The sequence below is a fragment of the Cariama cristata genome, unplaced genomic scaffold, assembly GCF_000690535.1.
Source record: "Cariama cristata isolate BGI_N322 unplaced genomic scaffold, ASM69053v1 scaffold9426, whole genome shotgun sequence".
NCBI classification, from domain to species: domain Eukaryota; kingdom Metazoa; phylum Chordata; class Aves; order Cariamiformes; family Cariamidae; genus Cariama; species Cariama cristata.
Window position 1 is genome coordinate 63,510 of NW_009622679.1, and position 14,163 is coordinate 77,672.

Genomic DNA, 14,163 nt, shown 5'->3' on the forward strand with positions numbered 1-14,163 from the left:
GGGATGAAAATTCTTCCGAAATGGCTATTTCATCTAGTTCAGGGCTTTGTCAGATTAGCCACAGCTCATTTCAATCCTTTCAGTTTGAATTTATTAACAATATTTTGTGCTTTTGAACTTTTCCTTTTTGAATAATGTCTGAGAGAATTCCCCTACTGATCTATGGCTGTGATCTTTTGAAAAATGTGGTCATTTTGAGATGAGTAATAAAAGAGTTCTTTGTTTCCTAATACAACTTAATTGATTTGTGGATACTTTTTATTACGGCTCTAGATTAAAAGCTCTTAACAGAATGTCTAGATCACCCACGTTGGCAGCTTGAAATAGTTCTGGCTGGTCCATCATAGACAGAGCAATTCGAAGTGCTGCCCAAATATTGCCTGATAGAGCAGGATGGGGAACCTGTTGTTGATTCCTGCTCTTTCTTTGTAAACTGAGAGCAGTGAGAAAATTGCTGACAGCCTCTCTGTAGGGAAGAAGAAAAAAATAAGCAATATAATTTGCTTAACAACTAGAGTAAAACTTCCTAAAGTACTATGCTAGACTCAAGTATGTTATTTTACAATGCAGTTCATCAGTCTCTCTGTGTTATTCTTGCTTGATTTTCTTCAAACAAGTGGACACAGCTTGTAGTAATGCAGAGCTCAGTCTATTCATACATCTGCGGGTATTGACTTCATTGCTGTGTAGCTCCCCTTCATCTTAACTGTCCTAAGCTGACAGTTGGGACCCTGGAATATCACTCTTGATTCCTGAAGGATGTACTGAGAGTGTTTTTGATGGCATTAACTACTTGAAGCAGCTTAACTGAAGTTTCCCTTCTAAAGACAGGCTCTTATATTTTCTTTTAGAAAAGCTCTTAAGCACAGGACTAAGTTTAAGTGTGAGAACAATCCCACTGATTATAATAAAAGTATTTGCACTTAGAGCTAAACAAATGCTTAAGCAGCTTGCTGAATGAGCGATTTCTTTTCTTTGAACACAAATTAAATGGTTCTGTTATGCAGAATTTGTGGATATAAGAAAAGTATCATCGCTTTGTTAGTACTTTGTAAAAATAACTACAAAATTTGACAGTAGCTGAGATTATGTAGCTATATTCTGATTGTTTTTTCTTAGATAGCTCCTAAAAAATGAATTTTGACTTGGTAGTTATGATCCCTGACTTTTTTGTTTACACATTTTTGTAACTTACCTGTATGCCCCTAGGTTGATGCAGCTTATCCCTAAATTGTATCTGGACCTAATGAAGCCAGGTTGTATTTCTAAAGCACGCGTGTATGCCTCGACAGCTTCTTCGCTTCGATCCCCATTTGCCAATGTTGCTCCAAGACGGTTCCATAATGTATAGTCCTGGTGAGAAAATGAGTTTTCTACTGTAAGTGTCAAAAAGGGACATAATATCTCATTTTTGCTTGCAAAGTAAGGAGGACTGCAGAAAATAACAGTATCGTATCTTCTCTTAATTGACACGGAATGTGAGGTTCTGACTCATGATTATAGGCAACTTTATATAACTAGAACAATTAATCAGCACACAGCTAGAAATTGGACATGTATAAATCTGCTTCTAAATGGGACTGTCTTGTAATTAACATTTCTATTTCGGGTATTAAAATTTTAATGGCTGAAGTGACATCTCATTAATATTAGCCTGATCAAGAGGGGAGAAAGAAAATGGCCTGTAAAGCTAAATTCTTACAAATGTAAAAGCATAAAATGTACCTCTGGTCGAACAGTTAAAGCAGCACTAAATGCATCTATTGCTCTGTTAAATTCTCCATTCAGGTGGAAAAGAACTCCAAGTCCCGTCTGCAAGTCAGGGTCTATCATATCACCATTCTGGTGAGCAGCCTCTAGGTACAAATCCTTTACTTCTTCAAGTAATGAGCTAGACAAGGGTGAAAAATAACTTGAAGTTCCATCTTACAGTTCCTTACAACTATTGCAATATTGATTGCATAGCCAGAAATTAAAATCCTTGTAGTGGATTTATCAGAAGTGATATACTCCTAAAATTTGAAAATAAGCTTCTTCATCTTCATCATGGCAAAGATTTACTTCCAGGTGCTGTTGTAAACTCATGTCTGGAATAAAGAAGTTCACCTATGTAATGAAATCAAAGTGCAGCTATGAACCCAAGTGAGGTAACATGAAGGCTTATTAAAACTATTAAAATTAGATGAGCGTCTCAGATGTAAAAGAGTTCTTTACTGGCAAAAATAGTCATTCTTAGGAGGAATAGATCAAGTGTTTAGCCAAGACCCCTGAAGAAAGATGCCGAAATTTAAGACTTCTGTACCCACTGTAGATTTCATAAAACCTTTGCACTGACAATACCAGATGTCAGCAGGATGAAGCTAATGTAGAATAAAACACTTAGCAGTTAAGCAGAACTTGCATATTTTATTTTTGCTTATACTAAATTATCTTGTCAATCTAGGGCTTATTAGTGATAAGGGGAAAACATAAGGCCTGTCTTCAAAATAGCACGCAGTGAGCTAGGCCTAGTGGTTTAGTTCTATAAATCATGTTTGTACCTTTAATGACTTTATCATGCATCTCACAGTTCAGAGATACTTATTTATCGACCTCATGAAATCATGACAAAGAGCTGCCAACTCATGAATTGTTTTGTTATTTAAAATGGCTGCTAGCTCCCATTATAATATGCTAGGCTGAAGTAAAATAAAATGACTACACTATCTCTTTGGTTAGAACCAGAATGGCTTTTAAACAAGCAGATGCTACCTCCCAATATTTTCAGTGAACTGAAGCCATGTCCCACTGCAAAATGTCTATCATTCCTCGATGCTAGTGGCTTGTCTGGGATATAGGAAATACAATGAACAGTAGGAAGAACGCACACACGTAGAGCAAGATACAGGCCTGGTATGGACTGGGAAGCAGCTGAAGAATGAGAATGCAAGATGTGGGAATACAGAGGCAGCAGACAGAGTCAGAGGAAAGTGATGAGAGTTGAGGGGAAAGATCTCTTTTCAGCCATTTGTTTTTGTTGTTTTTTTGTTTTTGTTTTTAGCTTCCAGGGATGGCATATAGCCTTCAGTCGCTAAACCAAATGTCCTGTGTTGGCTTCACACTCCTGCCACTAGAGACATTGAGTCTTCCATCACAGGGAACAGGCTGGACTTCTACAGAGTAAGGGGGCACAGCATGCACCATCTTTTCTAGTGATGTCATTACAATGTACACCATCAGGATTTAGACTGCATTTACCTTTCATCTGATGTCTTAGACATTCTCCGGGTAAGTGCTGGGGACGCTTTTTTGCTTTTCGCTATATACTTGTATTTTGGATTTTGCTTTATCCAGTTTCTTAGAGCTTGATAGGCTTCTTGTTGATGGCCAGTGTTAGTATAACTTACAGCCAGGGCCATCAGAGCTTTTAGGTTGTTTGGCTGTAGTTCCAAGCACCTAGGCAGAAAATAAAAACATATTGAGGTATTTTTTTTTTTAGTCAAACATAATTCTTGAATTCTTCCAAAGTAATCTGTGTAAAAAGAAATCACTTACACAAGTAACATCTACCCAATAATACTTTTAAAGAAGGGGCTTTGTCTTATTTTTCTGTGATAAGTGCATTATGCATATGTATACAGACACATGCATGCACATTGCTGTGCATACACACATATGTATATAACTGTATATATACAATTTTTGGTTTCATCCTTCTGGTTATGAGTAAATGTAGGTAGATTCATGTTTATAATATCTGTCTAGTAAACAAAGAGAAGCTTTATGTGAATTCAAGCCAACAGTTTTATATAGTTTGCAGCTATACAAAAAAGTATTTTGAAGACAAAATTTCTTCTATCCCTATGAATCTCTCAGTCATCCTGAATTCTCAGTTTTTCTTTGATAAAGCTGGAGCCAATCAACTCAAGTAGTCTTTCTATGGTTATATACCATTAACTGAAAATAGAATCTAGTCTATTGTGGGAACATCACTGTTGCTTGTTTCAAAACTGCGGGGATGAGCAAGCCCTAAATCAGGCAACCCCTTGGATTTCTATCCAGGTAAGCTAACAAGTTGCATATAAATAAGTTAGAGTGTTCTTAGGTGAAATGACTTGATGGTTAACATTGCTAATGCAATTGAATATGGAGAGGGTACTTACTTCAAATGGAAACATGAAAACCCCCTACAGAAAGACAATGATAATGCTGATATTTTGGAACTGACATTTCACGTACAAGTATACTGTGATCTTCACATTTCTATTAACCTAAAAATGTTGTCAGTTTAGTATTCAGTGGCTGAAGGGAGCTCGTTCCAATTAAGAAAATGTCTTCATTAAAGGACTACAGAAAATATGCCAAGTGGCTAGAATATCAAAAAGGCACTTTATTTGCATTATGCCTAATTCATGTTTATCAGGTCATGTGACTTTTTCTTTTGTGCAACTAATTAAATGACTAGATTAAATATTGCACTTATTTAATGAAACAGAAATATTAATTGCTAGCCATCCTTCTGAAGTCACTGGGAAGATTTCTATATCTATGTCAATGTTTTACTTAGTTAAATAAATGCTTCATGTTACAAGATAAGTATGACATTAAATATACCTAAGCCTCCATTACCTAATACTCATCAGACCCCTTATTTAGCAATTATCTTCATCTACCTTTGGAGGGCGACAATGGCTGCCTGCTCATTTTCATTCTCTGCCTGTGTTATACCCAGGAACTGCCAGGCCTGCAAAAATAATCATCATTGTGTTATTTTGTTACATATACCCAACTGCAAGCAGAGTTACAACTAATATCACCGTTAAGCAGTGGGGTGAATAAAAATAGCAGATCTGTCCAGCACTAACTACAGATTTTTTTCTACAGTGTGCATACAAACAGTACAAATCAATGCAGTTTTGAATATCTTTGGGCCTGATAATGTTTACAATCAATGAATGCAAAGGTATTCTGTCAGTGCATGATCACATGCTGATTTCTTAAATTTGAGTTACTGTATATTTTAAATGTTGCTACAATTTTATGGAAACTGGTGAAGAAAAATTCTCAAGTTGTATAGATTTAAGGGATTTACAGGGTCTGGGGATTCGCTCTACTTTTTGAAATACTGGTGTTTAATTTAATGTAGAAATAGATTCAAAGAGACCTAGATACTTACACTGTAAATACTTTTCAAGTTTCACAGAAAACAGACTTTAAATATATACTCACTGAAAACATCAGTATTGCAGAAATTGATACACCTTTTAAAAATTTGTCAAGATTCTTGTTAAAGCAAAAATGTTCATCTTTTCAATAGCAGTATTTAAAAGATAGTGTGAAAACATCAGGAAAAGAAGGAAAGGTTTGCAATATTGTCTCTTTTGAATGCTTTTAAATGACAACTTGGAAATGCTGTAATTTAAAAAATAGATTCCTATCTTGTGAAAAGCTAACCTTTATCTATTTCAAGGTATAGACTGTTCCAAAACCACCGTTAGCATTCAATCTGTTTCAGTCAGTCATGACTAGCAAAGGTTTGGGCCCTGAAATCATTCCATCATTGCATGCTAAAGGCAGTCCCCTTTTCCTTTATCAGTAAAAGGCAAGTGAGTGAATACCTCTGCATCATTGGGTTCTTGTAGAATAGCAGCCTCCAGGTATAAGATTGTAACTGGCAGGTCACCTTCTTTCATTTTTTTCAGTCCTTCCTCAAAAGCACCAGGCCAGTCTTTGAAGGGATTCTCAGTATGGAAATAATAACCCTGGAGAAAAGAGATAATGGACCCATGATGAAGCACTGTAGCAAGGAATGACAACTCTATAAAATTAAATGACTCGCTACTTTCCAATTGGATGTAAACATCCTTTGTTCTAGGAAAATGGTAGGAGCTCCCCCATAACATTTCAATGACAAAATGTATAAGAAGTCAGCATCACTGGACATTGATGTTTCAGCTCTCTCTACTTTTGCTTTAGCTCTGAAGTTATACTTACTGGTACTTGTGTTGGGCTCTCCTGTTCCCATCAAAGATAATGGCAACAACTCACACTGCCTGCAATAACAGCAGAGCTGAACCTAGCATGAGCCCAGTACGTTCAATTTGATCGTAAAGAGCACACATCAAGCAACTGACTCTCTGCAGTTCTTGTAACCTGATGTCTGTTCAGTTGATACCCTGAAACCTTCAATTAACCTTCAAGATACAGAACAGTGTTGCAAGCACCTGAGTTTATTTTAGTATTTCTTTAAATTTTGCTTTTTGCTCTTCTTGCCACTACAGTGTAAAGGGTGTATGCTAATATCAGCTACATAATAGAAATCAAATAAAAACATACAATGGAGGGCATGAAGAAGAGTGACACAATCTGTATCATTTCTGTCCTCAACAGTGTTTGAATGTGCCAGCCCAGATTTTTTTATTTTGTGCTCTTCCTTAAGTGCCCATCTTCAAAAGTGCCCATAATCCAGCAGTTTGCTTTGTGATCCCTTCAGCTGAATTTAGGCAGTGTGCAAGTCTAAATGTTTTCTTACTACAGTAAGGTCTTTTAAATCTACCCCACTCACAGACAGTTAAAGGGGATGAACTCTTCTGGGTAAAATTAGCTTCCAAGTCCAAAGAGTTTTCTTGAATAGCTGAGGCTCATCTTGAACTTTCACAGGAAGGATGTACTGTATTAAAAACCTTTGTGTTACCTTCTCAATGGTTGAGATAGTGACTTGCCCTGGTGCTTCCTGGTTCTCTGAAATCCAGTTTCTGCGAGCCATTTCTTCCCATTCTGCTTGCATTTTATCCCAAAACTCTGTGTCTGACTAAAAGAAAAAGAGGAAAAAAGGGAAGAAAACAAACCCCAAAAGTTTAAAATAAAATGGTAAGCTTTTAATTTCTTTCTACCAGTGGTCTGAGTCTGGCAATTTTGCTAGGCAGTATTAATTCTGTTAATAATCATACTGACTGAAATACTACAGCTCATATTTGGAATTCCATATAATTAAATTTCATCTCTTATATTGGAATGCATTTCATCAACAGAAAACTCAGCAGCAGCATGTGTTCTATTTGAAGCAGGATTTGCAGCAGCTTATACTGCATCTTACTGATGTTAACAACAAATTGTGACATAAGATTTGAAGGAAATGAATGCTTCTAGTCCCTGGTCAAAAAAAAAAAAAAAAAAAGAAGAAAAAAAGAAAAAATCAACTAAGCATACATGCTAAAGAATAGCAATAGATAAAACAGTTTAGAAGAGAAGCAGCATCCTGCTTTGGTATATTCAGCATCATTTTCAACTATGTAAAAGAGTAATGGCAAAGCTTAGAGAGAGGGTGTTTGCACAAGAGAATTAATAAAAATGGGGCTTTTGACATGGTGGAGAAATCTTAATATTGCATTATATACTGTACGGCTGAGAGGAATCTATGAGAGATCATAAAATTGTACAGTAAGATTAACATTCAGCTCAAAGACAAGAGGGAAAAATGCGTATACAAGAGAAACAGAAATGATGAAAAAAGCATGAGATTTAGGATGTGTAACAACCAGAATGAGGGAACCACTGTGGCTACTAGAAAATGACGCGAAGAGACAGAGATAGGACTGAAAAAAAAAAAAAGAGGAGAGAATCCAAGTTAAGGTGCTATTTTTTCAGCCTCCACACATTAGTCATAAACCCTGAAAAGCAGTTCCATAGCAGAATATATGCTCAGCTCTATGAGCCTTTGCAAAGTTCTCCAGTTCCTGCAAGGTCATGGCCAGAACTTCAGTGAACTGACAAAACTGGAGGCACAGTCTCTCAGCTTTTTTGTGTCAAAGACAACAGCACAAATAATTCTGCTGAGGTGTAGACAGAACTATTTGAGAGTAAGGTGCTAATCAAAATTAATTGAAGGTTTTATAAACTGGTCCAGATAGTTTTGTCTGAATCTTCATTGCAAGACGGATCTCTTTGCTACTGCTCCACAGACAGGCATGATTTGCAAAAATAGAGCTTAGTCTGTGATCTCATGATTTGCTACAACCCTCCTTAGGTACTTGGAAAAGGAAAGCACAGACTATTACCATATCAGAACGAGTCAGCGATGAGAACATTTGAGACTAGATGTGAAGGATTAGGAGGACTTGTACTGGCTAACATTAGGCGTGGTTGCTGTAAATCATAAGGCTCTTTACAAATGGCAAGGTGCATTCCCTCTCTAGAAATCTAACAGGCATTTCCCTTCTGCTGTTACTGTAGTACGTGCCTCCTGATATCCAGCACTTTCTTCCAGGAGACTCAGAATTGTCTGAATTATGCAGTTATTGGATCAGTGAAGGTACCTGCTATCTTCCTCTGTGGACTAGGAAACAAACATGAATCATTCACTCCTGGAGAGGGGATTTCACTCTTTGTAACAGAACTTGAAAACTCTGTGACACAACTTCCAAGGTTTCCAAATTTGCTTTTATTCCAAATTTGAAGGAAATTGAAATTGAAGTCTTTTAAATAGTTGTGAGATTGTGCTGAAATGTCCATTTAGGGTTTGAAAAGGCTAGGATAATGAATCAGATTGCTCCCTCTTTTACCGTTATCAGCCATGACCAGAGGCACTCGAATCCCTTAAACGGTCCTGTTCAACAGATGGCTCTATTGATTATTTCGCATTCAGTGCAAATCTGCTCTGCATTGAAATAAAAATTACTTGACCATGTTTTTGCTAGCAGTAATTTTGAGATTCAGGATGAGGTAAAGGAGTGGAAATTTCCCTTTCCTACTGATTAATATTAATAAAACTATTGAAAAGTAATTAGTAATACCTTTTTAAACAGATTAACTTATAGAACTAATTATACATAAATACAAATATATGTGATGTTTATATTAGTATTTTTGCTTGTATTTTTCGCACAGAAATCCCTTATGAATCAATGTTTTGGAAGCATATCAAATCACATTTCTGCAGATTATAAGCAAGCGTATAAGTGATTTTAGGTCTTAAGTTCAAATTCTGCTGCTTAATTACATATTTATAATTCACACAGGAGTTCACTGTGTGCATACTCCATTTAAAAAGCTAATGAATTACTATGCATTCAAGTAACCATGCTTAACCTCTATCTATAGTGAGTCAAAGGTGGAGGAAAAATGTAATGGGGAGAAGACCTGCTTCGCTATAACATCTCTCTACTCATCATATGTTACTTGGACGCAGGCCAGGATCCATCTGTTATTTTGCAACTACAAGCAAAGATTTGCTTGTTTGGGCCAAATGGGCATAAGTCCCAGCTTCAGCTTTCTAAGTACATCCAGTATGTGGGGCTTCTGAAACTTGTATGGCAAAGCTGCACTGAGCAACTGGATCATGCACAATTATGGCACCTGATAAAATGCCATAATATTGCTGTGACAAATCACAATGTCAGTAGCAGAGTAGTTTAATGTCCTTGAGGAAGAGAACTGTAAATATTACGCAGTCTTTCTTAAAGGCCTAAGCCTATTTCAGCTGTCGTTAGTAGCAGTTTTTCCATTGACTTCAGTGGCAGGATGGTTAAATTAATATTGAATGTTTCTGAAAATCTGGCTTCGAATCAAGACTCCCAGATCTAATTTTAACTCTATTTGCTATGTGACTGGTGCCAATTACCTCATTTCAATGTTTTTGCTACCTTAATGCTCACAAATTACTTTGGACATACCAAAAGTTTACCGACCAGTTGAACACATTTAACACGTTCTCAGATCATCTGCAGCAGTTAAGCGGAATGACAACCAGGAAAAATGTTTGTACCATCTGACTACTTCCAAGCAGAATATTCTGCATTTTGTCAAAAAGGCTATTTTTAATCTTAGTATTTAGAAATATGCTGAAGCAGTTAAACAAATGGGAGGCAAAATATTTCTAGGCTCTTTACTTCCTATGATACAGTGAAAGGGGGTGGGGTGGGGGGTCTACTTTCTGACTATTGCTGGCTAATTTCTAAATTTACTTATTTTTATAACTTTTAGAACAGAATTTTGCCTGTCCTTTACTGCCAAAAATGAATTTGCAATGTTCCTTCTCGATTAATGCATGAGAAAGAAAGGTTCTGTGCTTGTTCTTTCTTTGAATTACTGCATCAACATAGTCTCCAATGTGAAAGACACAGTAAGTTAAACTTATGTGCTAACTACGTAAGATTTCCTCAGCTGATATCTTGTCAAAGCAAAATTTGAAATATGCCTTTTTGGTAAGGCTTGGAGATTAAAAAATGTATATCAAGGCAAAGATTCCTGTTGTGATTTGAGAGAGTACCAAATAAAATGGATTTGAAGGGCTCAAGCTAGTAGATCCCAATATAAAATGTGGTTTAGGCAGTCTTAGGCATATCCAAAAGGGATGTTGAAACAGTGAGACAGAAATATCATAGGTACAGCAAGGTTTCTAATCGGTATTAATGGGAGGCACAAAGCTGATGATTCTGGACTATGTTTTCCTAGGCTAGAATAAATTAATCCCATCTTCTTCCTACTATTGGCACATAATTTAGCTGCAATATGTTCTGATGCTTCATAACAGTATATTATACAGCAGATGGCTCATGTGACATGGTGTTGTAAATAAAATGATGCTGAGAAGGACAGCTCAAAATTTCTTTTGCGTAAGCTCACAAAACAGTGTGGCATCTGCAGTTTAATCTCTACATCAGGGAAATGTGGAATAAGACAATATCAAAATTGCTTTTTTACCATCTCTGAGATGTTTCTCAGTTGGAAGTTTTTGCCCTTTCTTGGTTTCATTTTTATTTATTCTAACTCATTACCAATAGGATGGTGGATGATAAAACAATCATTTTAACAAGGTATGGGTACAGGATGGTTCTGAATCCCCATGCTGGCATTTAAAAAAAATTCAAAAGTACCAATTTTTGGTAAAACACAGCTAATTATTAGAAAGACTATGTTAAAACATATTTGGTATGGCACTTGGAAATCATGAAGACTTTAGGTTATTTCTGCTTCCCTTATATGTACAGCAAAAGGATTAAGCAAAAATCAAATCCAATTTCCAGAATCACAGAAAAGGTAGCGAAGTTTGCAAGCACTCAATCGCTGCAAGTGAATCTAGACCCTCTCTAGTAAAAAAACTAATTTACTTACCTCTTTATTCTTAAAAGGTTTCCCAATGGCATAGACATCTTTAAACCTTCTTAAGAAAGAATTACCTCACAGATCTTCATTAATCTCAAAGTTTGACATCTTAAAACCATTCCCAAAGCTCTAAAGTGAATCCTGGATGGAGGATAAAGTTGGTGTCTTCATTTACTGAATTGTTAATTAATTCATTTCGAACTAGGCCACAAAGAACCTGAGATTTGCTTCCTTTTCTTGATCAGTTTTCTGGCTAATCTTACTGCTTGGAGCTTTCCCAGTTGAAGAATATTACAGAAACATCCAAAGACTAAAAAATGAATTTTTGAACTGTATCTATTCTCCGCTTAAGAAAGCACTAATCTTTCTGAGATGGGCTGCAATTTATTTCAATCACTCCAGCTTTCTTACCACTTCATTTTAGCTAGGATGAAAATTCAACTCTTTTCATATGCAAATGAAAATAACTACTCTATAAGGTCTTGAAGAATCTTTTCCTTTACGTTTTAACTACCTGGTCCAAGTTTCTATTTTAAGCAGAAATAATAACTTAAGACTGCCAGCTACACAGTTAGGGAAACATTTAATTAGATTCTTTTTAATAGTTGGTTTTGAGACTACATTAAAGCATTTTAACAATATGTCTTTGTTGCCTCAGAATGACGTTTTAATGTGCAGGGTTGTTTTTTTACAATATATTCTCCTCCTTACTTTACTCTGTAAAGTAATTCAATAAAGTCTTGTAATCTGTTGTTGGCCTCAACTCATTTTTCTTTCTGCTGAATGTCTGGGAACTCCCCATCATACATTGTTTCTGGCAATTGGGAGAATACTGACATCATTTGCTTAACCACTAACCAGAACACAGAGATGTTCATCATCAGATTCCCTGTGTTGCAATCACAGATTACAGCATAACATGTCCCACCATAAGGATCAGTCTGCAGTGCAATTAGGAACATCTAGTGGATTTTAAGCAGTGGCAATTTGAAAACACGTTTCTCCTTCCCTGCCAGGAGCAGATGTGTATGATGTGTGACATCAAAAAAATCTATTGTGCATCACCAGCAGTTGTTCATAAAGAATCTGTTTGATGAAGAAAAAACAATGCACTCAGAAAATGCAAGAAAAATGCATTTAGTTTATACAGGTATAGTTTATAAAACAGCTGATTTACTGATTGTGTCCATTTTAGCCTGGGACTTGTCCATTTACGCTGAGACAAGAATTTTTTTGTGTGCAATAAGATCCTAAGAAACCATGGTAGAAACCACGCCGTCTTACCTTAGCATATCGTGAAAAAAAACCTACAAATCAAATTAATTTCTTAAATTAGAAATTCTGTTTCTAGCTAGAAGCCAGCATATGAATTAGGGCTAGTTTTGGTTTTAATTATCCAATATTAATCTAGAATAGTTCAACTGCCAACACTGGAATTACAAGGGTATAAACCTTGAGTTAGAGGACTATTAAAATACAGATGCTAAAATTTAAATCTAAACCCAAATATCCCTAAAATGTTCTAGATATTTGGAGACTAATGAGACTGCAGTTCATGCTATAATAACCAGTTTTGAGGAATCGGTTTCACAGCCTCATCATTTCCATTCTAAAAACTCATTTCACTGGCTGTTACATAATTCAGCCTGACCTTTTGTCCTTGGTGGGATGCAGCTGTCTTGGCTCTTTGTGGTGATGGGATTTTGAACGGTTACCGACTAAACCCCTGAGAAGATATGATGCTCAAGATCCATGCTTATATCTAATTTTTTATTGGATTCTGTTAAAAAAAACCCTGTATGCCACCTTGTCTCTAGACAGGATCAGGATTTAAACTGGGACTAGTGGTATAAGAAAACACTCAAGAGGCATTTTTTCATGTTGGAAAACTAGTACTTAGTGAAAAAAAACAGAAGTGCCATAGGAGAACTATCTGAATACCTGCACCTTTTCAACCTAAATTGATTTGTCAGGAAACAAGAATACTCTTGTGTTTCTGTCTCTAATTATAAAAATGCATTGGTACATGGTTACTGCTCTTCGTGCAGTTATCCATTACAGCAGGTAATAATTCTGTTTATCAATGATTCTGAATTCCAGTTTCACTGTGGAGAATTGGTTTGTGTCTGAGCTTAAATAATTGATTGCAGACATTCAGTTGCTGGGGAAAAATGTATTTCATTCTTATACTTTTAAGTTTGGAAGTACTTAAATTTATGGGGAATTTTTCTTGACCCACTTGCTATAGCAATAAAAATCGAGCTTAAAAGTTGGTTCTGTCTAATCTTCATTTATAGCTAAGGTTTTGCATTTTTTTTTTTTAAGAGAGGAACTGCTATTTTAAATGAGTAACTCCAGGAAATGTATCTTTTCCTCTGGTTTAAATAATCCAGTTCCAACTTTCTCCTATACTTGTGCTGCAAGATGAATAAGAAATCCATAGCACATTAGCTGAAAATGAAAACAGTAAATGAAGTAATACCTCAACAGCTGCCTTTGCTCTTTCAAATTCCTCCTCCAAGGAGTGATTTCTGGAGAGAAGAGGCCCTCCCCAACGCTGCTCCTTAGTTGATCGTGCCTGAAAAATAAAAGAATAAATCAGAAAGGGATGATATACTCTCTGCCACATTTCTCAGTTATTTCCTTAATTGCCTAGAGCCCCAAATGGCCTTTTTCTTGGGCAAAACTAGTTGTGTCCCTGCGTGAATTCCTCTGAATTCTCTTATGCTGTAGCAGAAATCATTCCTCATAGGAAGCAGAGTAATGTATCTTTTCCAGACTTCTTTTCACTCAAGACATGTGAAAGATAAAGAGAAAAGACAATGCAAGAGTTGGGTTACAAAGGGAAGAGCAGACTATTTTGTATAAGACTTTTACATTAATTGTTCCTTCTCCTGTATTATGACTGTGGCAACACATTCCACTCTCTATGCTCCAGGAAGAAAACATCTTGTTTTCTGTGTACATTTTGTGTTTTTCTTTCAGGTTCTGTTTTGGGATCACATTGGAGAACCAGGTTTGCTATGGGTTTCACTGGAAGGACAAATCGTTTTACAATCAGCAGCTCTCCTGTGCCATACA

The 14,163-nt window shown here is 36.2% G+C and overlaps 1 protein-coding gene across 2 annotated transcripts in view; it reads right to left on the bottom strand.

Moving 5' to 3' along the window:
* Nucleotides 1-255: 255 nt before the first annotated feature.
* PEX5L (peroxisomal biogenesis factor 5-like) overlaps nucleotides 256-14,163 on the bottom strand; it is a 40,903-nt gene continuing 26,995 nt past the window's right edge. For both annotated transcript variants that reach the window (XM_009702423.1, XM_009702422.1), the window contains 8 exons: nucleotides 13,565-13,660; nucleotides 6,674-6,790; nucleotides 5,598-5,741; nucleotides 4,653-4,723; nucleotides 3,238-3,435; nucleotides 1,726-1,891; nucleotides 1,196-1,353; nucleotides 256-466 (listed from right to left, as the gene is read on the bottom strand). In XM_009702423.1, the coding sequence (XP_009700725.1) occupies nucleotides 262-466; nucleotides 1,196-1,353; nucleotides 1,726-1,891; nucleotides 3,238-3,435; nucleotides 4,653-4,723; nucleotides 5,598-5,741; nucleotides 6,674-6,790; nucleotides 13,565-13,660 (1,155 nt within the window). In that variant the 3' untranslated portion in view covers nucleotides 256-261. The remainder of the gene's footprint in view (nucleotides 467-1,195; nucleotides 1,354-1,725; nucleotides 1,892-3,237; nucleotides 3,436-4,652; nucleotides 4,724-5,597; nucleotides 5,742-6,673; nucleotides 6,791-13,564; nucleotides 13,661-14,163) is intronic.